Source organism: Peromyscus eremicus, chromosome 8a (genome assembly GCF_949786415.1).
Source record: "Peromyscus eremicus chromosome 8a, PerEre_H2_v1, whole genome shotgun sequence".
In the NCBI taxonomy this organism is placed as follows: Eukaryota; Metazoa; Chordata; class Mammalia; order Rodentia; family Cricetidae; genus Peromyscus; species Peromyscus eremicus.
In genome coordinates, this window is record NC_081423.1 from 68,831,709 (window position 1) to 68,856,580 (window position 24,872).

General features: G+C 52.7%; 1 protein-coding gene across 3 annotated transcripts; it reads left to right on the top strand.

Moving 5' to 3' along the window:
• Tbx4 (T-box transcription factor 4) lies at positions 1 to 24,872 on the top strand. Of its 3 annotated transcripts, none has more exons than XM_059269599.1 (8): positions 1 to 192; positions 798 to 892; positions 8,537 to 8,656; positions 9,713 to 9,860; positions 21,125 to 21,277; positions 21,938 to 22,026; positions 22,106 to 22,341; positions 24,128 to 24,872. In XM_059269599.1, exons 1-8 carry the CDS (start codon positions 1 to 3, stop codon positions 24,745 to 24,747), a joined length of 1,653 nt encoding a protein of 550 aa, XP_059125582.1. In that variant the 3' UTR covers positions 24,748 to 24,872. The 3 variants fall into 3 exon arrangements, with proteins under 3 accessions (XP_059125582.1, XP_059125583.1, XP_059125581.1); XM_059269600.1 differs by having other exon boundaries at positions 24,131 to 24,872; XM_059269598.1 differs by having other exon boundaries at positions 1 to 188; positions 776 to 892; positions 24,131 to 24,872.

Sequence of the window (24,872 nt, forward strand, 5' to 3'; positions counted from 1 at the left end):
ATGCTGCAGGATAAGGGCCTGTCGGAGAGCGAGGAGGCCTTCCGGGCCCCGGGCCCAGCGCTCGGGGAGGCCAGCACCACCAACGCCACCAACGCCCCCGAGCCTGCGCTGGCCGCGCCCGGCCTTAGCGGAGCAACACTCGGCAGCCCCCCGGGCCAGGGTGCCGACGTCGCCGCTGCAGCCGCGGAGCAGGTAGGGGCGTCGAGTCGTCTGTTTGTGCGGGTCCTCCCGTGGGTAGTAGACAGGACTCCTGGGGTCAGATACTGTCAGCCCTTTGGTTCTCTGCTGGGCATGGCTGGTGCACTCTGCTTTCCAGGGAGGGTCCTTCTCCACTTCGAACCCTCGGGCCTGACTCTGATCCCTGATTCAGGGGACAAGCCCAAACCCATGTCCATCTCCGAGGACTCCAAGAGGGTGGAAGCTAGAGAGTGGGACAGATTAGGAAGGCCACAGAATAATTATCGAGAAGGCCGCTACCGCTACCGTACACATCACCACAACCCGCATCCCCAGAGCCTTTCTGGATGTCGCGGTGGCTAAGGCCAGCTGTGGAGTGTCGTCTATTCCGGCTCCATCACTATGTGTCCTCTGTAGGGTCATCAGTGGAGGGAGCTTGAATCTCTGATTCAAAGTTTCAAATTCTCCAGTGGTTCAAAAATAATTCTGTGAAACGAAATCTCGAGGAGTGGGCTCTGCGGCTGGCATGTTCTCTGTAGGTCTGCACTCTACGCAGGCTCCGCGTGGAGCCCAGCTGTGGGCCAGCCAGGCAGACCAGTTCTCCTTCCTCCCATCCCCAGACCATCGAGAACATCAAGGTGGGGCTGCATGAGAAGGAGCTGTGGAAGAAGTTCCACGAAGCAGGCACCGAGATGATCATCACCAAGGCCGGCAGGTTAGCCGGGGAGAGTGACGCAGCGGGGAGGGCGGCAGGTGGGAGTCAGGAGGATGTGTTGGCCTGGAAGTCCCGCAGGGAGAGCACTCTGCAGTCTTCTGGGTTCCTGGTCTGGGGCTAGTGGGAAATTCATCAGTCACTGAGGTCCCAGCATCACATTCTACAGCAGCGGGCTGGACTGACAGCATTTACACCTTCCAAGGACCTGAAGGGGTCGGAAGGCTCTGTCGGAGGGGACAGCTTTATGCTGATGACATGCAAACCAGGGCAGCCACACCCGGAGGCCACCTGCAGGGATGCTTGGCCCTTGGGGCAATCTCTCTAGCCTGATCTGCCGAAGGAACCTTCAGGCGACAGAAGCGATGAGGTTGTATTTCTATCGCCCTAACTTTTTGGGAGTAGCATGAACCCCAAGTTACTTACCCTAGGGCAACACTCTCCTCAGCCTAGGGGAAGGCACCACTGGGTCCGTGTGTTGTTGGGGAGCCTCCCTAGCTCTCGGTGGCTGCCAGAGAAGGGTGATTTATAAAGTGGAAACATCTTTAAAATGCACCGGTGTCTATGGGAGAGTAGAGGGAGGAGAGAGTGGGAAGAGAAAGACACAAAGCTCTGTGTGTGTGTGTGTGTGTGTGTGTGTGTGTGTGTGTGTGTGTGTGTGTTCTTGAGAGGTCACATGCCTGTGAGTGTGTGTAAAGCAGACATTGCTGTGATGGGCTGGCACAGGACAGGAGCGGCCCGAGAGAGCAGTTGGCAAGAGATAGACTCTGAGAACTCACAGTTTAGGGAGCTGTTGAGTGTCAGCCCTTTGGTGTCCTTCTGGATCCATACACTTGGTTTTGGTCCCTGGGAGCAAACTAGGTAAGAAGATGTCCATTTCCCTGGTGATGAGGCTGGAAAGTGTTGTTTGGAGAAATCAGATCGTCCTGGAGTCAGACTACAGGGGAGGAGTGTTCTCTTAGCAATTCAACTGTTTCCATCTGTGCAGCCCTCAGACCAGGGCCATGCGGGTCCTCTACCTGCTTCCACTTCACCCACAAGAGAAAAGGCCCTGCTTCCTTCAGCTGTCCACAAAGCATAGGACAGACTTTCGTTTCAAAAGAAACCAAAGTCAGTGGGGTGCTGTGTGCAGTGCATGGATACTGGGGTCCTTCCTGTCGGCTCCCAGGCAGGCATTGTGCAGTTTTTTAAAAAAATTTTTTTTTGTTGAAGATGGAAATATGGATACTTGGCCACCCTCTTGTCTCAGAAAGATGGCATGGAAGGCTTATCAGGGAAGGAGGAAAGTTGGCTTTGGGGCCCTGAGTTGGCTGCATTGGGGCATAGAAAAAGAGGACACGTTAGTGTTCTTGGCAGAGGGTGGCCTGGTTGAATGGGCATGGAGAATAGAGAAAGGGGCTTTACCTCTTCCCAGCTGGGTGCCCGTGGGCGACCGTCCTGTGGCTCCTTGGTGCGAGGTGTTTAAAAATGGTAGCTGTATGTATACCCTGCTGTCCTTCCTAACTGTGGGACTCAAACAGGGGTTCCTGTGAAAGGCACTGGTAACACATCAGGTGCATTATAGGTGTGGAGACAGGGGGATTGGTCTCTTGTGTCTGCTGACATGGAGGGAAGAAAAAAGGAAGAACCCTCCGGACTTTATGTTTGTAGATTTTAACCTCTTGGAAATATATGATGGGTATGTTCTCTGGATATATGAGTTTGTGGTTTTCGCTGGCTTTCTGTACCTGTGTGGGTCCTCCTTCCTCCCTACTCCCAGCAGAAGTCCTCACATCTACACAGCTACGCTCTAAGTCAGAAGCCTGTGCCCTATCCTAGTGATTCTACCTAGGGGTCTGTCTCGGGGATGGTGCTGATGTCTAAAAATGGCTGTGAGGATGCTGGTCGATTATGTGGTCCTCACATCCTTTCATTTCTCTGGTGGAAAGTTATGCGAAATCTAATTGGAAAAACTCATTAGCCTTATCCACTCCTGCTTCAGAGCTTATGGATCCCATTTCTTCCTGCTCACCTTCCTACTATCTTTTTTGGGGGGAGTTGCTAGGATCCACCCCATCTTGCACATGCTAAGCGTGCTGCTAAAGCACTGAGCAACACCCCCAGAACCCCACTGTCTTCAGAGACCACCTTCATTGGCTGGCTCACTGTGCCTAGGCAGTCTCTGGATGCAGCCTGCTTGCTCTGTGTGGGCTTGTGGCTGGCTCTCCCACATTCCACCCAGTCAGTGTTTTCCCAAACTGCAAGTGTACCAGTAACCTTCCTGGGACATGTTCCTTTCTCAGCAGATGGCCTGTTACTTTTTCCTGCACCCTGGATCATAAATAACAAGATGTAAAAATCTCCTTGATGGCTTTTTTTGTTTTGTTTTGTTTTTTCTTTTTTTACGGATGCCCTGTAAAGTAAAGGATTGATTGGTCCTAGAGAATCTGGCTGCTTAGGGGCATGATAACTGCTGTTTGTCTGTCTGGAGAAGGATGGGGCCCTGGAGAAGAGAATCAGAATGTTCTCAAGAGCATTTGAGTTCAAGGTTTCACAAGTCTTCTGCCCACTGGGTTCTTGAAAATCTGAAGGCCAAACGAAAGAGAATCAGCCTCATTGGATAGTGCTTTTGACTAAAATGCTCAAGATCCCCGGATGCCAGGTATTGCATGAGAGCCAAAGCCTCCCTAGTCAGTCTGGACTCCTCAGACCCAGAGTGCTCATGTTGGAAATGGCAGAGAACAGATTTCTCTCTTGGCTTCATATTCCTTCCAAGCTTGATACATGTGAGAAACTGCATTTTTTTCCTCCCAAACACAGATAAAAGTGAGCTCCACAAAAATTTAAATATAAACCTTCCAAAAACGAACATTCCCTACCCATCTGACTGCCCTTCCCCTAGGCCATGGTTTTGCCACCAGATAAATCTCCACTATCAGTCTTCGTAGCCTGTTGAGTTCAATGTTGCTTGTGTTAGTGACAGTGAATTTGCGTTTGAAAAATGAACTACCGATGAGAACTCCTGTTGAACCTGCATTGTTTGTTATTCTGAGGCAAGGATTTGGCCGGGCTTAATCCTGGGCTTCAAAGCCAATTGCCCTCGCTCTGTATACAGAGCGTCAGAGCCCAGTGGCGTGGATGATAAGAGAAATAAGGGTTGAAGACACTGGGAAAAGTGGGTTGGGGAGAGAGCGCTTTGATCTCGTCTTAAAGTATTTTCTGAAAGCAAAAGTCTATCAGAAGGAAGTGCCTTAAAAAAAAAATCGGAGCAAAGCAACTGACCTTCCCAAACAGCATCCATTCCACACACCCTCCCTTCAACCCTCCTCCCCTTGGGGAAAATATGTCTTTAAAAATGCTTTGGGTGTATTAGAAAGGCAAGTTCGCTGGCGCTCTCTCTCTCTCTCTCTCTCTCTCTCTCTCTCTCTCTCTCTCTCTCTCTCCCCGTGGGTTTCAGAAATCATTTGGCTCCAAAAGGTCTGGCCAGAATATAGGCAGCCCTCACCCCCCCCTTGGCTGCTGCCCACCCCTTCCCAATAAGACCCCAGAATTTTAAGGATAAAATGATGTGCGGGCTTTCCAGTGATCCCTGCCTTTCCCCTACAGCTCATTTTGCATTTTGTTTCCCTTTAAGGTTCTAAGATAGGAACCGTGTGTGTGTGTGTGTGTGTGTGTGTGTGTGTGTGTGTGTGTGTGTGTGTACGTCATTTAAATGTAGATTTCTTCTTTGAAGTGGGATATTTCTGCAAGATAATGTGGGCACATCTGAAATTTACAGCCCTATAGAATTAAAAACAAAACAAAAACATGAACCCAGCATGTAACCACCATCCAGATAAGGGAGAACCTCCCTAGACCCCCGTATTCCTCCTTCGTGCCCTCCGGGTCACCACCGCTGCCACCCTGGAAACCACTTTGCACACTTCTCGCCTGCTCAGGGGTTTTAATGCCTGCATTTAAGGGAAGGCACGTGTAGCTGCTGCAGATCTCCACCCTCAGGGAAGTCGGGGCCTGCGGTGGGTTGGGTTTTTTGGGGGGTTCAGCTAGGTAGGGAGAGTCTGATGAGGTTCCAAGGTCTTGATTTCCACTTTGTCACTGGGATGGGGGAGTGTGCGCTAATTCGGCGCCTTGCACTTGACAACTGTAAGACCCAGGAGCCCAGCCATCCCCGAGGCGTCCTCTCCCGGCAGGGAGTTCGCATTTACAGATCTGTAGCCAAAAGCACAACGCCCCCCAGCCTGGGGTCTGCACACAGAGGAAGCTTATCCTAGCAGCTCATTCTAAAGCCATTTCCTAGTATGAAGCAGATAAAGGCTCGGGTCCGGTACCCTTTCAGAGCCGGCTGCTGATCAGAGGGGAGGTCCCGGCTTTCATCTGCTCCCGGCGGGCGGCCAGGCGGCCAGCGTGTTTATTCCCCTGGCGGAGCCGCTTCCGCGCGTGCTGGCCGCCGCAGCTGTCTGGGGACAGCGCGGGTGCGGGGACCCGGGGTGGCGGGGAGAGAGAAGGCGCGGGGGCACGCGCTAAGGGGGCGGAAGGGCGCGGGCCGCGTGGGGCGTAGCGACAATCAAAGCTAGTGACCGTCTCCGCTCCTGCTCCGCCCTCCCAGCCCTGAGCCTCCAACCTCAGTGTAGGGTGTTGGTTTTCAGGTACGTTTAATGTCGTAAATCATAACATAGCTCACACGATCATTTCGTGTGTTTCGTTAGCGAGGACCTTTACTTTGCCAGTAGAGCGCCGAGGAAGTCACAGCTCCCCAAACTGAGTCTGGCTTCTGCACGGAGGCCTGCTCACCTGATGAACAGCCCTGCAATTTGGGCCTTCGGGTTCCAGCGCTAGTCCTTTCCCAAAACAAGGGCAAATGTCTGGGCGGTTATGGGTGGTACACCCCATCTTTCCATGCAGCCGCCCTTCCACCCTGGACAGACAACTGGGTGTTGGGCATGGGATGGGTGGCAGCACTTGGGGTCCCCACAGTGTGGTCTGCAGGCCCCTGAAGCATGCCCTCAACAAGCTTGGCTAAGACCTGGCCATCTGTTTCTAAGAGGGTAGTTCATCCTGCTGCAGGGGACCCACACCAAATATCCTGGCTACCCTCTCTGCTTGTGAGGGCTGATGCCCTCAGAAGATGGGAATTGGCGGATAGAAGAAGCTGAGGCCAGGAGGTACTCTCCTTCCATAACACCAGTGCCCCAAGACCTTCCCAAAATGGCTCTGGAAGGGGGCAGACCCTGGCCCTAAGCCTTGGGCAGCAGAGTTCAGGAAATCTCAGGGGTTTCTGAGGAGCACTCAGTGTCTGCCAGGCCCTCTGAGCTGCTGAGGCACAGCGCAACATGGGAAGGTCAGGGTCCCTCAGTCCCCTTTCATTCCAGGCTGTACACACTGTTGTAGTGGCAGCCAGGCCTCTCTTCCTGGCCCTTGTATGTGGGCCCTGGCCCTGGAAGGAGGCGATGGATGTCCTCTGCTGTTACCACCTGCAGCGACTGACTTACCTGGGCCTAGCAAGCCCAACACAGCCAGGGCTGCCCCATTTTGTTGCTGTTTCTGTAGCAGTTACGAAATGGTGGCCTGGAGGGGACAGGGTTCTTGGCTTAACCCCAGGGAGGGCGAGGCAAGGCAGCTGCTGCCCTCCTCTTTTAGCTTTAGACCCACCAGGAGTGAGGCAGGGCCAGGAAACAGGGTGGCACCCACTCCAGCTGTGCCCCTATGCCGGGCAGGGGACTGGTTCGAAGGAGGAGGCTGGAGTGGGTTCCTGAGTCCTCTGGCTTCCTCCATTCTTGCAGAGGGGGTGGGGTGGGTATTTGAAAATGCTTTCAATTGACATCTGAGACAAATTCTTCCACACAGTTTATAAGTCCCTAGACTTGCAGCTAGACCTGCCCCCCGCCCCCGCCCTCCAGGCACACATACAGGCACACATGCGCACTTGCCCCACATGCTCATGCACATGCGCCTGGGCCGCCATAGCCGCCCTTAACCTCTGCAGTGTGTGTATCAGTCTTTCCTGTAGCAGGGAGGTGCGTGGGCTGGGCTAGGCAGGTCCTGGAGGGGAACCAACTCTTCCAGAACCCTTCTGCTCAGGGTCCCAGTTTTCTGCGGGGTCTGCCAGCTTGTGGAGACCAGGTGAGCTAGTACTGATGACAGTAGAGGTGGGGTGTATCCAATCTGTTTGAGGTGTTCAGGGCAGCTTCTTGTGAGGTTCTCGGGCTTAGTGAATGGCTTCCTGGTGTTGATTTGAGTCTCAGTACCACAGTGGAGGGTGGGTTGAGGCTTCAGTCAGGTTTGGACCCTACTTCTCTTCTGGGGAACCCCTTAGTGATGTGGTTTGTTTGTTTTTGTTTTTCGAGACAGGGTTTCTCTGCGTAGCCTTGTTGGTCCTGGAACTCACTCTGTAGACCAGGCTGGCCTCAGAAATCCACCTGCCTCTGCCTCCTGAGTGCTGGGGTTAAAGGTGTGCACCACCATCTCCCTGCTGACTTCTTTTTTTGAGAAGGTTTTGGTATGTAGTCCAGATTGGGCCTAACCAGAAGTCCTCCTGCCTCAGGCTCCCTGAGCACTGGAATTATAGGTCAGGATGAATGGCCATGCTGATTTTAAATGGAGTATGTGACTTGTATGATGTAGTGATGGTCATCTAACCCAGTGGGTTCTAGGCAAGTGGTCTAACCTGAGTTCCATCTCCTGCCCTCATTTGTGGAAAGTCAGCTGGGGAGAGACTGGAGGCCCCTGTGTAGGGAGGGGTGCATGGCAGTTCGGTCTGCCCTGTTCTGGTTAAGTAACAGCAGAGGGATCTGTGCTCTTGCAGGTTCGTGTGTACGTCCTGAGGGCCCTAGGGAAGCTCTTCTCAGAATAGTTTCCTGGGCTACAGGAACTGGAAGACTCATTTCTGTTGGGTCCATTTTCATAGAAACAGACCGTAGCACTGGCCCGTGGGAGGTGGAACAGAGCAGAGGCTGGAGGACATAGTAATGTTACCCTCACTTGAGAGTTAGGAAAATCAAGGCGTGGGAGATCCAGGCCTGACTGAGGCTTAGCTGGTTAGTGGTGGGCCTGGCTGTGATCAATGGCAAGCTGATTCTAGCTTTCATGTTTTTACCTATGAGGCTTCTCCAGTGACTTCCTGGGTTCCTAGTCAAAGTGCTATGTATGGCCTTGGCGAAGCATCTACCATGAGAAACACCCCGCAGCACACACAGGAAGAACCAGGCTTAGCAGGGTTTTCCCAGAGTTCCCTTTCCTGTGAGAAAGGCATCTCATTGCTTATGGGAACAGCCCAGAGTGGCTTCCAGGTCAGCTGCCCTATGATGTCACCTCAGAACTTTAGCTGTATGTAAGCTGGCGAAGGACAGGGACAATTTAAGGCAGCCAGATGGCTATTAAAATGCCCCCTCACTATCTCAACCAGGGTCTCTATGCTGCTGCGGCTCACAGCTTACTGGGTCCTAATCTTGGGGGATTTCCAGGGTGGGAGATTTGGGGAAAGGTGTAAATTGTCTTTCTGGATGTAGATTGACAGCTGGGGGTGGGGGGGTGTCTGGTGTAGTTTGGACACCTCTGTCCTTGGCACAGGGAGGACAAGAGAGAAGTGGGTCATGATCTTTGGTTAAAAGGGCTCCAGGTCTGTTCTTACATTTACTCTGCCATTTCTCCTCAACCTTTGACCCCCCTCAGGAGGATGTTCCCCAGCTACAAGGTAAAGGTCACAGGCATGAACCCCAAGACCAAGTACATCCTGCTCATCGACATTGTCCCCGCGGATGACCATCGCTACAAGTTCTGTGACAACAAATGGTAAGAGGCCCAGGGCCTATCTTTCCTCAGCTGCTCTTTCTGCTCCTGATGCCAGCCAGTCCGTTACCGCCCAGAGTTGCTTTGCTGGTCCACTGCCTGCACCTGGACAGGAGTTGAGGCAGGCCCAAATGCTGCACGTGTTTTCAGTACCAACACTACCAAGGGCACCTGTGTAGGCTTTGCTGGACCTTGAGGGGCCGTACTCCCCCACAGTCATGGACAGGCTGGTGCTATCTGGCAGGAAAACTGCTAATACCTGGTGGATTCAGGCACTGCTAATGTCCCGCTGAGGTGGAGCATGGGGACCATTTTTCTTGAGAAACTTTAATAGTTTAGTGACATTACTTGGTTTGAAGCTTTCATGTTTCTGTCTGTCTGTCTGTCAAACTGAAGGGGTCTGCTGCCTCGGGTCAGAGAGTAGGGCCCTTGTTAAAGGGCCCTGGGGGAAAGATGGGCAGGTTGGAGAGCCAAGTGAGTACCACACCTTGGCACTGTCCTTGTCCCTAGAACATCTAGCTGGGGCCCTGGGGTCTGTGACAGCGGAGGTCATGGAAGCAAAAGCTAGATTAGAACTCAGAACAGGCTCTGGATTTGAAAGTTCCTTGGAGGAGTTCCAGCTGACATATTTATAACATTGAAAAAGAAAAAAATATTTAAGGGCGTGCCGGGGGGGGCGGGGTCAGTAGTTCAGGGGTTAAAGTGTTGCCAGTAAATAAATAAAACGTATAAATAAAACACACAGAAGTGCCTGACTCTCCCTGAAGTATCTTTATAAACAGCCCCAGTCTTTGAAGTAAATGCTGCTGCCTTCCTTCATCCCCCTCTTCCTACTGCAGTGAAGTAAGGAGCTGGGAAGTACTCCCTCCTCCTCCTCCTCCTCCTCCTCCTCCTCCTCCTCCTCCTCCTCCTCTCCCCTCCCCTCCCCCCTGCATCAGCACTAGATAGAAAAACAGCTGTTATTCCTCTGGGCCTTGCTCTGCTCCAAGTGAGAATGGGGAGTTGGGCGTCACCAGACCCCAGGGAACCCATCTGTTCCTGCTGTCTGCTGTCCTGCAGGATGGTCGCAGGGAAGGCGGAGCCGGCCATGCCAGGGAGGCTTTATGTCCACCCAGATTCTCCTGCCACGGGGGCCCACTGGATGCGGCAGCTGGTCTCCTTCCAGAAGCTGAAGCTGACAAACAACCACCTGGACCCCTTTGGCCATGTAAGAAGAGGGATGGTCTGGTCTTGGGAGAGAGAGCAGCCGTAGGGGCGGCAGCGGAGCGGGGGTGTCTTACGGGTTTGAGAATGGAGAGACTCCACTTTGTGTCAGGCCTCTCTCTGACCCTGCAGATCAGCTGTATGTATCCCTCTCCTCCTCACTAGCTGGTGACTCTGGGCAAGTGTCTCGGCCTTTTTGAGTCTTAGTTTCCTTGTGTAGAGAAACTAAAGGTTGACGGTATGTGTCTTTTGTGGTAGTGAGGCCTACATGAGAGAATATGCAGGAAGTACCTTACAGAGAGGAGCTAAGTGAATGGAGTATGGCAGTAGAGATGATGCTGAGGCTGCTGGTGGTAGTGGTGATGGTGATGGAAGATGATGTTGATGCTGATGCTGATGGCGGTAGTGGTGATAGTGATGGAAGATGATGTTGATGCTGATGCTGATGGCGGTAGTGGTGATAGTGATGGAGGATGCTGCTGCTGATGTGTGATGATGATGTCAATGGTCATGAAAATGGGGATAGTGAGGATGATGATGATGACCACACTGGTGATGATGACCATCGTGGGGGTGGTGATGAAGATGATGGGGATGACAGACCAAATCTCTCAGGTTTGGTTTTTCCAAAACCTATTCCTGTTAGTCCCTCTTTGAATGTTCCATCCTTCTGACCTCTGGAAGGGGAGGATCACCTCTGGCTCCTGGCTCCACCTCTGCCTGGCTTCCTGGCGTCTAGTTCATGGGTCAGGACAGTGGCACTGGTAGTAGGAGTGGCAGTGGTGGCTGTCTGCAAATGCCCTAACCCCAGTTGCTCAGGCTCATTCTTTCCCCATCTGGCCCTGGCAGGCCCACAGAAAGGAGCTTTTTATGTGGAAATCTTTAGCTCAAATGTGTTTAGCTCAAACAGAAGCCTAGCAGCTGGTATCATCTTCCAGGGCTTCAGACCCTGCCTCCGTGGACTCCTGTGGTTCTCTGGTAGTGTAGTACAGGGGTGTGGGAGAACCTCGGCGGTAGAGGCCGCTAGGTCCTTGCCATGCTGCACACCTAACCCCAGAGGTGGAGATGGGGGACAAGAGCACAGATCTCTTGCACAGTGCAGTCTCTGGGGAGCTGTGTGCCAGTCAGGATACTGCGAAGTCTATTCTGGAAAATGCTGGAAGTGCTTCATCCTGATTGACAGGAAGCAGCTCCTGACTTCAGTTTCTGAATCGGTTCAGCTTTCTTCTTGGTCCTTGGGGATGTAAATACACACCTAGAGTGCTGATTCACCACATTAACCTTCTCTGTTTTACAAGTCTCTAGACTGGGTTTCCCATGCAGGGCACGAAGATGCCAGTAGGGAGGGTCAGCTAAGCCCCAACTCCCAGAGCAAATCCTGGCCGGGTCTGTGCCCACACGACTCCTGCTGGACCTTGTCTGCTTGGCTGGACTGAGGTATCAGGCTCACAAGATGGGGGGGGGGGCTCTGATGTCAGCAGGGAGTGTAGAGACAGGACCCCCTAACTACACCTGCAGGCTCATGCAGCACTGGCAGCATGGGCTAGTCTGGAGCTTGGCGGGTGTGGTCTCCTTGGACAGCTGAAAGGATCTGGAGATTAAGGGTTTCGATGGGATCCTGGGTGCCCCTGCTTGTTACCATGGCTCCCAGCTGCAAGGGTGCTTCCCAAGACACTCTCAACTTCCCTGGCCCTACAGAAGGTGAGAGGAGAGGGTAGATAGGCTTGGAGCCGGCTCTAATTTAGAAGCCGGAGAAAATACTGTTTTCTCAGCCCATCCTCCATCCTTGGTGGCTCTTCATGTTCTGGAACCCTGCTGTGTTCTTAAGTTTGGCCAGTGGCAACTACCTTGCAGGGTTATAAGGCTGTGGGTGCCCATGCGGGGCTCATCTCTTTGGCAATAGAGATTTTACCTCAGCTTTCATCCCTGAGGGATGGGATGAAGACATCTGTCTGCCTTCTGTCTTGTACTCAGCACTTGGCATTTATTGCCCACCATACCCCATAGGTTGTTAGACCATGGAGGTCAATGTGTCTCAAGGGTGGAGAAGTAAAGAGGGCAGATACTTGGACCCACATCTCCTACTTTTTTTTTTTTTTTCCCATTCGAGACAGGGTTTCTCTGTGTAGTTTTTTGGTGCCTGTCCTGGATCTTGCTCTGTAGACCAGGCTGGCCTCAAACTCACTGAGATGCGCCTGCCTCTGCCTCCTGAGTGCTGGGATTAAAGGTGTGCGCTACCGCTGCCTAGCTCATCTCCTACGTCTTAGTCTCAGGCTCTTGTTACCCCTCCACCCGTCTCTCTGGACCCTGCACTCGGGCTGTCTTGTCTTTGGGATTGGTAGTATCCCTGTAGAGGGAGCAGCCTGTGGCCATGTAGACAAGGACTGTGGTACACACGTTCACTTCTTGGCCTTACCAGGGCAGAGCAGCCCTTTGGGACTCTAGCTTTCCACTCTTGACTTGTGTTAGAGGGAGTTATAAGCTTAAAAGGAAAGGGGAAGAAGTTGCCCTTCTTGGCTCAGTCCAGGAACCTGGGAAAAAGCCATCTTGTGCTATGAATTTGCCTCAGACATGCCCTTCCTTCTGCATAACTCACCCACACAAAGAGCTTCCAGACCTGAAGGAATTTCCCCCAGCCCAGTGGACATGGGACTTATCACTGGGATCTTCAGAGCATCTGAGGTGCTCTAGAAGCTGCTACCTAATGGTGACCTTTCTTCATTACGTCCCCAAAGTGGCTGGAACCTCTCCGTGGGAAAGGATCAGCTCGGGGATGAGATGGGACTGTTCCATCTTAGAGAAGGCCACAGCTAGTTCCAGTGGTGTGAATTACCCTGGGGTCCTCCACATGGGCTTAGGGGACCCTAGTTTAGAGATCCTCCAAGCCAACCTGCCCGTCTCCTCACTGTAGAAGTGGCCACCCAGCCATGTGTCTGCCATTGCATAAAAGCAAGAAGAGGGTTTTGAGTGTGGGAAGAGTACAGCAGCCATTTGGATTATCTGTTTTATTTAGGTTCTTTATCTTCAGGCCTTCTCCCTCCATGAATGCTCTTTTTGGTGTCTTCTTCTCTCCCCCAGCTCCTCCTCTTCCTGCCTCCTTTTTTCTTTGCCTCCTCATCTCCCTTTCTTCTTTTCCTCTCCTTCCCTTTCCTCACCTTCCCATCCACTTCCTCCTCCTCGCATGAGATGCAGGGCTTTGTAATGGGTCCAGATATTGCCAGCAATCCACGGAGTCTGCTGAGGGGCAAAGGAATTTATTAGAGAAGGAAATCTCACAATACAGAACAGAGGAATCATTGCAGGGTCCTGGAAGGCTGAGGCACAGTCCCACACTGTTCTTTTGCCTGGTCTGTCTCTAGCATCCAAAACCACGAGGGAGTGAAGAGAGCGCTGTGTGTGTGTGTGCACATCCCAGGTCTTAAGGGTCCCCGAGCGGCCACGCCCCAGGATCATGTACTTTAAGGTCACAGGCAGGTGTAACGGTTACCTGCTACCTCACTAGGGGTGGTGCTTCAGGTCATAGCTAGAACAGCTATCCACTACATCTTTGCACATGGTGAGCAAGCCTTGCCTGCTCTCAGCCTGACGTTTTTCTTAATTTTTGGGGACCAGGAAAGGGGGTTAGGTATGAGGGTTTGAGCAGTCAGTCTTTCATGGCAGATGGAATCTAGAGCAGGAACTTCTCAGACTACATGGCTAGACACTTCCAAAGTCAGGGTTGAGTTCTGACTGGGAAACCCGTGGAGTTAAAACAAAACAAAACAAAAACTTAAAAAAAATATAATGTATGTTGGTATTTTGCGTGCATGCCTGGTGCCAGAGGAGGTCAGAAAAGGGCATTAAATCTCCTGGAACTGGTGTTACAAATCCTTGTAAGCTGCTATGTGGGTTCTGGGATTGAACCCAGGTCTTCTGTAAGAGCAGCAAGTGCTGTATTAATTGCTAAGCCATCTCTCTGGCCTCAACTTGTGGGGCTTTGCAGCAAATGCCCACAAGGAAATTTCTACTAAAAACAGTGGAGGTGGAGGCTCAGGAGGGCAGGACAGGTGCAGCGCATGAACCTGGGTTTTGTTAGAGGAGGGCAGGCAGCAGGAACAGAAAGGATCATGGGAGTGAAGCAGGACAGCCACTGCCTCAGTGTGGCACACCTTCAGCTCCACTCTGTCGTTCCGCTGCTGCAGACCGTCTATCTCTTACTTCTTCCTTCCCACCCCGCCCTTCCAGGAGGCCCCTGTGTTCGGTGGCCGTGTGATGGAGATAGGGTGCATCCCCTCTCTCTCTCCCCCCTCGTCGTCTAAGAGTCTAGCAATACTTGGGCTTCAAGAAGTCAAGTGGGGCTGAAGTGGATCCATAGTGGCTGGCACGGAGGTCTTTTCTGCCAATCTGGAGGCAGGAAGGAGAGATGTGCAGTAGGCTGTGCATACTATGTGTGCAGGGAGATGGCCGCCAGCATCTGTACCAGGCCTTTCAGCTGGCTGAGGAGAAAGGGCCATCTCACAGGTGAATCTGACTGGCTGAGGAGAAAGGGCCATCTCACAGGCGAATCTGACTGGCTGAGGAGAAAGGGCCATCTCACAGGGCGAATCTGACTGGGAAGGACTGGGTTAGCCCTCATTGAAGTTTCTTTCTTTCTTTTTGACTTTTTTTGTTTGTTTTGAGACAAAGTTTCTCTGTGTAGCCCTGGCTGTCCTGGAACTTGCTCTGTAGACTAGGTTGGCCCATTACTTACAGAGATTTATCTGAATTTCTTAACAAGACATAGGATACACCAGAGGTGTGTGTTGGGGGGCATCAATAATGTAATCAATAATGTAATAATCCCCCTTCCCAGCATCCCAGTTACATACCAGTGTCCAATTCCATCCAAGTTCACCCTACGGAACAGTGAGCTTACTGGTGTACCCACAGAGCATGAGATGTGGGGTTACTGACAGTGTGGGTGCTTCCCCCGCAAGAGGCTCCACTGGAAGTCTTTGCCCAGTGTGGATAATGGCTTCCCCGTTCGCTGCACAGGTGGAGCCTCTTCCGCCAGCCTCTCCCTTGAGGCCACATGCACAAGGGCAGAATTGCACACAGCTGGCTGGGGGAGGTGTCTGCTTACTCTGGTGAGGGTCCCAGGACCCCGCAGTCACCAACAGCTGGCATCTTTTGCAAGTAGGCACAGCTGAGCTCACGAAGATGGTGGCAATTTGGCTCAGAGGGCAGCCTTGTACAACATTGTTCCTGTCTGACATCCACGCCACCCTGGGCGTGGATGATTTTCCTGTCCCATTTACCTTTTTTCACTCCTTATCCGTGGTTCTGAGTTCAAAGCACAGGTTCTCTGTGTGCTCAGAGCATGCGCACCTTTTCATCCCTGTACTTAGAAAGTTGTATATCGGGACTTGTTTGTATCTCTACAGTTGATTTTTGAATCGGAAATATGGTCACATAGATTTTAAAATAAGTCACCAAGGAGACTGGGGAGATGGCTCAATTGGTCCCCATAAGCCTGAGGGCAGCCCTCATTGTGAAAAAGCCCTGCACAGTGGCGTGCATCAGCCCCAGTGCTATGGATGTGGGGACAGGTGAACCCCTGGAGCTCACTGCCTAGTTAATCAGATTAATGAACTCTAGATTCTAGAGCCTGTCTCAAAAAGTTAGGTGGGGAGCACCTGAGGACGACACTAGATGTTGACCTCTGGCCTCCAAGTGCACACATGTGCATAAACACATACAAAATTAGTAAAATTTGTCACTGAATAGATAAGTGTTTTTGCTGTGATGTGGTTAGGCACTGACTACCTTGAGCATCGTTTGACACATACAGGCGGAATAGGCTACCATAGCAACACCTTCTGCACTTTGCTCTGAGAAGAACGGATCCTGGTGAGCCTTCCATTCAGAGAACCTTCCTCTGGTGCAGCTGCATTCCATTTTTCTGTTCCATGAAACACGTTGTTTTGTTACCAGGTGCTTTGGGTTTTTTTCTTTTGTTCATTTGTTTTTGGTTTTTTGAGGCATGATAGCCCAGGCTAGTTTTGAACTTGTGATCCTTCTGCCTTAGTTTCCCGAGTGCTAGAATTACAGGTGTTGGCACCAGCCCAGGCTGTCTCACTTTTTGTTTTCTGAGATAGCGTCTCAGAGCTTTTGACACGTGTCCTGGGGATCAGACTTGGGTCCTCACGGTTGTGCTGATGGAGCCGTTCCTGATGGTTTGATAGGCGACCTATAGGTACCAACTCTAGTTTTAATTCACGTCTCCTTCCCTTCTCCTCGGGCATCTTTTACACGGATCTCCTTTGCTGTGAACTCTTGTGATTCTTCCTCCACTTTCCTCTCAATTTTCGAGCTCATCAATTTTCGGAGCTTTTATAAATGGAAGATTTAGGTCCTGTCTAATGCCTCTGCCAGGTCGTCACTCGATCCGGTCCCCAGTGGTAGTGGTTTTCCCTGGCAGTCGTTTTTGATTGAATTTATCCTTTCTTCCTTTATAGGTTCTGGAAAGGCCTCAGTCATTTCTTCTTTACGAGGGAACTTTCCTTCAGTGCTTTTTAGAATCTTTCTGTGTAGCACAGGTTGGCCTCAAACTTAGGATCCTTCTTCGGCCTTGGCTTCCCGAGTGCTTTGGGGGCCTGCTCTATCCACTGTGTGGGCTCTCATGATCAGACTCCAGCGGTCAGGCTTGGCAGCAGAGGTCTATAACCACTGAGCCATCTTGCCAGCTCTAGATTTATTTTTTAAGTATAAAATAGGGATCCTTTTAGAAGTATGCTAGCATTTGATGGGAGGTGTCAATCCCGACTTTCCTGCCTTTGGAGAGAGCTACCCAACTGTTCCAGCATCAGTAGAGGAGGGTCTTCTTTCCCTGGGTAGGATGTCTTCTGCCTTCTTGGTCCCCATATGAATTTGTTTGTTCATGTGCCGGTTGCCTTAACCCCTGAGACATTTAGTGTTGGCCAGGCTTGTCCCTTGGCTCTGCTCTTTTTTTTTTTTTTTTGAGTTTTCTTGGTGAGGGGTGTGTGTGTGTGTGTTTCATATGAACTGTAGGATCAGCATGTGGATCTGGAAAAGAAACTTACATTTCTACTGTAATTCCTTTAAATTACACACTAGCGTTGGGAAGATTGCGAGGAATGCCCTTTCCTTGGCTGGAGTGCCCTCCTTGTCCTCGGGAGTGCATTCCGGTGCCCTCCCAAAGGGTCCACACGTTCTTGGGAGGCGTCATCTCAGGTGCCGCGCTTGTAAATGCAGACTCTTCCACCACGTTTTCTCACCGCTTGATTCTTGGCAGCGGCACGTCCCACATTGTGTCTGTCAAGCCAGTGGGGGCTGGTAGACAGCACGTGAGTAAGGACCCCACAGAATGGCCTGGTGTTCAGACAGGTGGCCTTTCCTGTGCCGGGGGCTGCTGTCCCCCAATAGATCTGTCTGACTTCCCTCTTTGTCACCGTTTCCTGATTGATAGTATGCCAACCCCCGCCCGTGCCTCGGGAGCTCCAGAAACCTCCAGACTCCTGAGCAGGCCATGCCTCCACAGCTAGGTAAAAGGAAGTGCAGCTTAAGAGTTAGGCCTGATTCTGCCTCAGCCTCAGATTGCTGTCTGAGGCTGTCCAAATGTCTTCTGACACTCAGCCCATGGTGGCAGTGATGTTGACCCTGTAGAGACACTGTGAAGATTAATTGTGATATATGTAAAATACCTAGCCCCGGGCCTGGCACGAAGGCTGTATCCTCCCGACCCTTGACTGTCCCCAGGTTGCTGCCCTGTGAGACCCAGGCTGCTCAGGCAAAGCTTCTTGAATGATCTGAAGGTCTGCCCAATCCTTTCAGTTTTCTCTCTTCCACCCTCCTATTGCTCTTCCCTTTCTTTTCTGACAAATATTTCATTCCACAGCCTAGGCTGGCATTGATCTCTTGGGGTCCCTCTTACCTCAGCCTCCCAAGTCCTGGGATCACTACATCCGCTCTCCTGCAGATCCTATCCGTGTCCTAATCTGGGCAGGGTGGGGGAAGTAACCTTAGTAAGCACAGTTTTCTACGTGACAGAGTGGACGTCAGTCTGCTGTTGTGTGGCTGGTATCCTAACAGCTGTGTTGGGGTCCATGTCCCTTACAGTGTCTAGCAGACACCTCCTTGTTAGTCATGAAGTCCATCGAGAGCAGCTTGTACTTTTTCCAAGGCCATCTGGAATTGGCTGGGTTGCCTGTCTTCATCCAGCTGTGTGTCCTTGGGCGAGTCATGTTCCCACTCCAGGCCTTCTGTTCCTCATTGTAAATCCAGGGGGCTGGCTAGAGCACCCTCTGCACCCCATCCTTCCAGGCTCTCAAGTTCTTGGATTCTAATGGGGGTGAACGTAGACCTCGGTGGCAAAGCACGTCATGGTAAGCTCTCGAGATGGCTGTCTGGCGATATTGCAATTGTTAATAGAACAGGCCTCTGAATTGTAGCCAGAACATAATGAATCCCATTTCTGTAGAACAATGGTGATGATGGGACTAGTCATGTAGTAGGGTGGTTGACGTGGCTAGCCCGTTCGGCCCGGTACCATTCTACAACAGCTATGAAGCTGGGACTCTGGCAAACGAGTTGAACATGGCGCCTGAGGAGCTTCTGACGGGAGCCAGGTGTGTGCGTCCCTCAGTTGCTTCCGGATTCTCTCAGGCTAGCAGGACTGGGATTTAGATCTACAGGTGCATTGCTTTGAAGGGTGGGGTCCTCCCGCAGGTTCCAGACGGTTAGGAGCTTGAAGGGTGTTTGGGACCACCTGGTTGAGGGCTCTACTCGGACAGGTGGGGACTCTAGTGTCTGGAGAAGAGCTTGCTCAGGACTGAGAGCTGGTGGAGAGACAACGGGTGGGCTTCTCTGTGCCAAGGATGTACCCTCTGGTGAGTGTTCTCAACCTCCTAATGCTGCAACTCTTTAATACAGTTCATGTTGTGGTGACCTCCAACGACACAATTACTTTGTTGGTACTTCATGACCATAATTTTGCTACTGTTATGAATCATAACATGTAAATATGTGTTTTCTGGTGGTCTTAGGTGACCCCTATGAAAGGGTCGTTCGGCCCCCGATACTCTAGTGGATCCTACCTGCCTCTGTAGGTCCAGCAGTTTCTGTTCTCTGGAAGGTGTGTTTGGCAGTCTCTCAAGTCATCAGGAACACTGTCTCCTAGGCTAAAGTGGTGGCCTTCTGAACATAGGACTTTCATGGACCTGGTAGGAGTGGCCGTGGGAGGAGGGATGCTTTGTGGCTGCTGCAGAATGTCCCTAAGGCTTGGGCACAATGGCTGTGGTTTGGGGTTCTGTCTGGTCTGCCTTTGTGGTGCCAGCCTAGGAGAACCAGAGAGACTGGGGGAGCTGCAGCGTGTGAGGGCCTGTAGAAAGACTGTATTGGATACATGTTCATTTTCAAATTCTGACTGGAACAAAAATGCCAAGATTAACTTGTCTCTGGTGAGGAACGTAAAATCTAGAGGTTTGTAGGCCTGGGCCGGCTCTGCACTCACTCGGCCGAGAAGGCTGAGGTGCAAAAGAACAAAGGATGGGGTCCTTGCTCTGGGGAAGTTTATTTTAGTGGGATTGGGAGCTGAGCCCCCATTTCCAGCCCTGGGTGAGTTTGTAGTTTGAAGAGTCAAGGATTAGGAAGCGACGTGGCCGGCAAGTCGGAGTGAGAAGCTTCAGATCTGGGAGGTTCGGTACAGGCCCTGGGTCCTTGCAGAAGGGAGAGAAGACAGGACTAGATGTGAGAGAATGGGAATGTGGCGGGAACTACCGTGCTGAGGTGGGAACCCAGCGCTCCTGGGGATGCCCAGGCTGCCAGGAAGCCACTTGCTGGCTTCGGGGAACAGAGGCCCTTCGTGAGTACCCGTGCCTTGACAACTTGTACAGGGTAACAGAATCCCTTCCAGAATCTTGAGGTGCTTCGTAAGGCCCAGCTCTACCGTATCAGGACATGCCTGGTTGCTAGGAAAGGATGCGCTCTTCTGCCTCGTTTTGAGTTGGGCAGTAGTTCAAGGCTACCAGGGAGCTCTGCACTTAACCCCAAGAGGGTAACGGCTGGTGGACAAGACAGAAAGGCTGACCAGAGCCACCTAGGTAAACTTCAGAGCCTAGGGCAGACTAATGTCCACAGCTAGCCCCTGGCCTGCACCAGCCCTCCAGAGACAGGATGAGTGTGGAACCTTCTGGGACTCAGAATTCAGCAGGGCTTTCCAGGAAAGAACCCAACTCTGGGCTTTTTCTCTTGGCACTGTGGCCACCCAAGGGTTAAATATTTCTTTCCACAGAAGCAGCAGCAAGCCCAGCCTGGAAGGGGGCACCCCCAGGCAGAGGAAAGCCTTTGGAAGGGAGGAGGAGCTGAGGGCCAGTGGCTGAGATAGAAAGCAAAGGGTTAACAGATGGAGCAGTGCTGATAAAATGCCCCAAATTCCTGGTCCTGCCTCCAATGGGAGGACGTCTGGCAAATGTCAACGATAAAAAATGCATTTTAATGGCACCTGATGTAGCCGCTACCGTGGGGGCACAGCCATATGAAGCAGGTTTGGGGCAGTTAACTACTGTGTGCCTCTGCCTGGGCTCAGGGGGCCAAGCATCTTGGGCTCTTCCCTAAGCTTCAGTCAGCTAGGCTGACCTCTGTCCCCAAGCCTCGTCCCCTGCTCTTGGGTGCTCAAGGTCCCCTGCAGGCCCCGGCAGCAGTTCAGGAACAGTGCTTTCACAGGATGAGTGCTCCTCAGGCTAGGGACTGCCTTGAGCAGCTTGGAGGGCAGCAAGCAGCTGGTCTCCCATCATGCCGAGCTAGAGCAGGACATCTTCAGCTTCTCCCCTCCTCTCTCCTGTCCTGCAGACACTTACCATAGTGTTGACAGATGTGGCTGAGCACGTACAGGGGGCAGTCCTGGGAAAGGTAGGGCTCCTGTAGGTTGAGGGGAGGGGGGGAGGCTGTGGACTAGGATCTCACAGATGAGGTCCAGAGAAGGTGAGGGACATGAGGTCATTGCGTTAGCAGCACCCTGGATTTCTGCCTGTAGTTCAGACAAGTCATTCAGCTGTACAGACTTCTCCTAGGCCCTTGATGGTCCCAGTGAAACAATCCCACACCACAAAAGCTGGGCTAAGGTGCTCCTAGGACAGCGAGGCTGTGAGGACGGAGTTGGGAACCCAGTTTCTTTACTCATGAGCTTTGAGACATTTCTGGGTTCAAGCCTGGGTCCTAGGCTCTCAGGAAGAGGCTAGCCAGGGCCCAGGGGGTGGGGCCCAGGGCTCAGATCAAGATCTTCTCTCACAGATCATCCTCAACTCCATGCATAAGTACCAGCCACGGCTGCACATCGTTAAGGCCGATGAGAACAATGCTTTTGGCTCAAAGAACACAGCCTTTTGCACCCACGTGTTCCCAGAGACCGCCTTCATCTCCGTGACCTCCTACCAGAACCACAAGGTATAATCATAACCACAACCCGCACTGAAACACCATCCAACCTGCCTGCTGCCCCTGAGGTGAAGTGAGCTGATGCCAACCCCAGGCAGGGCATGTGGAGTGATGGATAGAAAAGCAGAGTGGGACAGACAGAGAGATTGCCATCCCAGGAAGCAGGGCCCTGGAGAGGGCAGAGCCATGGCCAGCAACTGAAAACTAGAGGCATGGAGTCTGCCTTGGGGTTTGAGGGTTGGACTCTTCTTTTCGAATCTTCCTGTAGGTATAGTTCTGGGCTAGCAGGGAGAGGAACCTGGGTCCTGTCTGCTAGCTGGCTGGCGTGTGCCATTCACCTCCCCATCCCTTTCCCCTGGTCATAGGCTGAGGTGGATTTCAGAAGTGTGGCCGAGTCCGATTCGCAGCCACGCAGGAAGCTGTCACAGGGCTCAGGAGAAAGTACCATCAGGACTGAAGCAAATAGAGTAGAGAGCCTGGGGCAAGCCCGGTGAGCAGCCAGGTGAAGGAAGACCCAGTTGGTCCTGGACCCTGAGCTGTCTTAGGCTGGGGTTCAGCTTCTCCAGGCCACACCGAGGTTCTCATTGGGCCTGAGTTGCGGGGGAGGAGGGCTACCAAGCCAGCCTGTCCTCTCTCCTCCCAGCGACTCTGTGTGTCCTTTTCTGACAGATCACACAGCTGAAAATTGAGAACAACCCTTTTGCCAAGGGATTCCGGGGCAGTGACGACAGTGACCTGCGTGTGGCCCGGTTGCAGAGGTGGGGCTGCCCTGGCCAGGGGTGGGACGGGAAGACCCAGGAACCCTAAAGCATCTTCACTCTCTCCCTGCTCCTCCAGCAAGGAGTACCCGGTGATCTCGAAAAGCATCATGAGGCAGAGGCTCGTCCCCAGTCAGCTCTCAGCGAAGCCCGACGTCAGCCCCCTGCACAGCGCACACCAGGCACTGCAGCACTACCAGTATGAGAACGGGGCCCACGTGCCATTCGCTGCTGCAGAGCCCCAGGACCTGCCCCTCAACACCTTCCCCACGCAAAGGGACTCCAGCCTCTTCTACCACTGCCTGAAGCGCAGAGGTAGGGTTCCGGGAAGAGCCTGAGGGCGGGGCCGGGACAGAGCAGCCACCTTCCCACAGGCTGGCATGTGGGTCCTCAGGAATCCTCAGACAGTTCTTGGTGTTCCAAGTATGCTGGCCGGAGCCCCAGGTGTTGGTTTGGGAGCCTCGATGGGGTTCCTCCTGCTCGGCTCTGCCTAGAAGGCAGCGGGAAGCTGGATTGTTGGTAGTCTCAGCCACAGAGCAGGGAGAACCCATAGTTCTGGGTCTGGTGCTCTCCATCCAGTTCTTAAGGATGCACACAGGCGTCTTGGGCACTTGGCTTCTGTATAACACTGGCTTGGAAATCAGCAGGTTGAGATAGCTGTGACTAGTGTTACCTTGCTTGCCAAGGGTCCCCCAAATTCTCTTGGGAGTCTGGGGACTTTTGCTTAGAATCTAGAACATTCTGTCAGCCCACTCCTGGAGATGAGCCTGGCAGAATGCCAAGTGTCCTAGAATGCAAGTCCCATTATAATCCAGTCCCCTGGAGGTCAGAGGAATGGCCTTTGGGTCATTTTAAAAAGGTGGGTTTTTTTCATGTTGTTATATAATAGTCAAATTTTAGTATCCATAAATAAAGCTTGGTTGGAGCTCAGCCATACCTGTATTTGGTCTACAGTCGCTTTCATAGGTCAGCAACAAAATTGATAATTGTGGTACATACTGATGGCCTTAAAGCCCTATGCCACCTGTCTGGTCCTCTGCTCCTTCTCGACCCAGAGTGACTGGGTCATCTGCCAATCACAGGAATTTAGTGCAGGGGAAGGAGTGGGAGAAAGATTTGTAAGTATCCCTGGGTAGCCAGGCATTGGTCTGCAGAGGGGCTAGGAGCCCCAGCCCTCTTCCTCCAGGCTGCCCAGCTCTGTATCCATGGCTCCCAGCATGGATCCCTAGAGAAGAAAGCACAGGACAGAGGCCAAGATCAGCCACAGGGAAGTGTTCCTAAATTTGTTGAGAGGGCTGCTGCCCTAGCCCTCAAGCCTCAGTTATCCCTGGATCCCAGGGGAAGACAGATTACTCCAGAGGGTTGAGCCCACACAGTCGGGGGTGGTGGTGGGGTGTTGGAAGATGCAGAAATGTGGTTTGTGGTGGCTGATGGCATCTTTCCAGGGGCTATCAAAGTAGCCTGAACGTTCAGCCTTTTCTCTTGTCACTGGGCAGCTGCTTCGAAGAGACTGTTAGATTGGGATTGGCGGGACAACGGGGGCTGTGTCTTTTTTGAACACAGTAGGGTTAAACTAGTCTTCTCAAAACAGCAAAAAGTTGCCTATGAGCCTTTTGGCCCACTGCCTCCTTCCTGAGGCTCTCCGCAGGCCCTGAGGGTTGAGGCAGTAACATCGTGGCCTTAATTTGCTGGCTAGTTCTGACAGATGTGGTCTCTGGGCCTGGTTCGGCCTGGCAGTTGCCTTCACTTTCCTGGGCCAAGGCTGGGCTAGCCCGAGAATGCCAGTGTGCACAAGGGCCTCTTAGCATCCCGAGAGTCAGGCTGGCAAAGGATCCGAGCTCTGTGTTGCCCGATGCAGCGCATCCTTCCGTGTCCAGTGATGTGGGATCCCCCGTGGCCTTTGACGAGGGTCCACAATCTGACCGCTTCTTGGCCGTTGCCAAGATGTAAACGGTTCTGGGAGTACCAGGCAACATGGGGCCAGGGCGGGTGCTGAGTGAAAAGGGGCAGGTTGTCCTGGCATGCGGGGGTGGGGTGGCTGGGTGCAGCAGGCCCTGGGCCGCTGGGAACGCCCCTTCCTGAGCGCTGCTTTGTCTTCCAGCAGACAGTGCCCGCCACCTGGACTTACCCTGCAAACGATCCTATCTGGAAACTCCCTCTTCGGTGGGGGACGATCACTATTTCCGGTCTCCCCCTCCCTACGACCAGCAGATGCTGAGTCCTTCCTACTGCAGTGAGGTGACCCCCAGAGAGGCCTGTATGTACTCGAGCTCAGGGCCTGAGATGGCGGGGGTGTCTGCCGTGGACGACCTGCCCCCACCTCCCCTGAGCTGTAACATGTGGACCTCGGTCTCGCCGTATACCAGCTACAGCGTTCAGACCATGGAGACTGTGCCTTACCAGCCCTTCCCCACACACTTCACCACCACCACGATGATGCCTCGGCTGCCCACCATCGCGGCCCAGAGCGCCCAGCCACCAGGAAATGCCCACTTCAGTGTGTATAATCAGCTCTCCCAGTCTCAGGTCCGAGAGCGGGGGCCCTCCGCTTCCTTCCCCAGAGAGCGTGGCCTCCCCGCAGTGTGTGAGAGGAAGCCGCCCTCACCGCACCTGAACGCTGCCAACGAGTTCCTCTACTCACAGAGCTTCTCCTTGACCCGAGAGTCCTCCTTACAGTATCATTCAGGAGTGGGAACTGTGGAGAACTGGACTGACGGGTGACGTGACTGCTGGATTCTAGACAGCCCCAGGACCATGTCAATCCAGTATTAACCTCTGTGGGTGGCCGGCACTGCCAAGAGACATGGAAAGGTATTTCAGAAGGGGTGTGTGTGTGTGTGTGTGTG

Coding starts and splice junctions, on each gene's coding strand:
- Tbx4 (XM_059269598.1), top strand. CDS start 1: ATGCTGCAGGATAAGGGCCTGTCGGAGAGCGAGGAGGCCTTCCGGGCC. Junction 9,861..21,124: donor ACCTGGACCCCTTTGGCCAT/GTAAGAAGAGGG, acceptor CTTCTCTCACAG/ATCATCCTCAACTCCATGCA. Junction 22,027..22,105: donor CGTGTGGCCCGGTTGCAGAG/GTGGGGCTGCCC, acceptor CTGCTCCTCCAG/CAAGGAGTACCCGGTGATCT.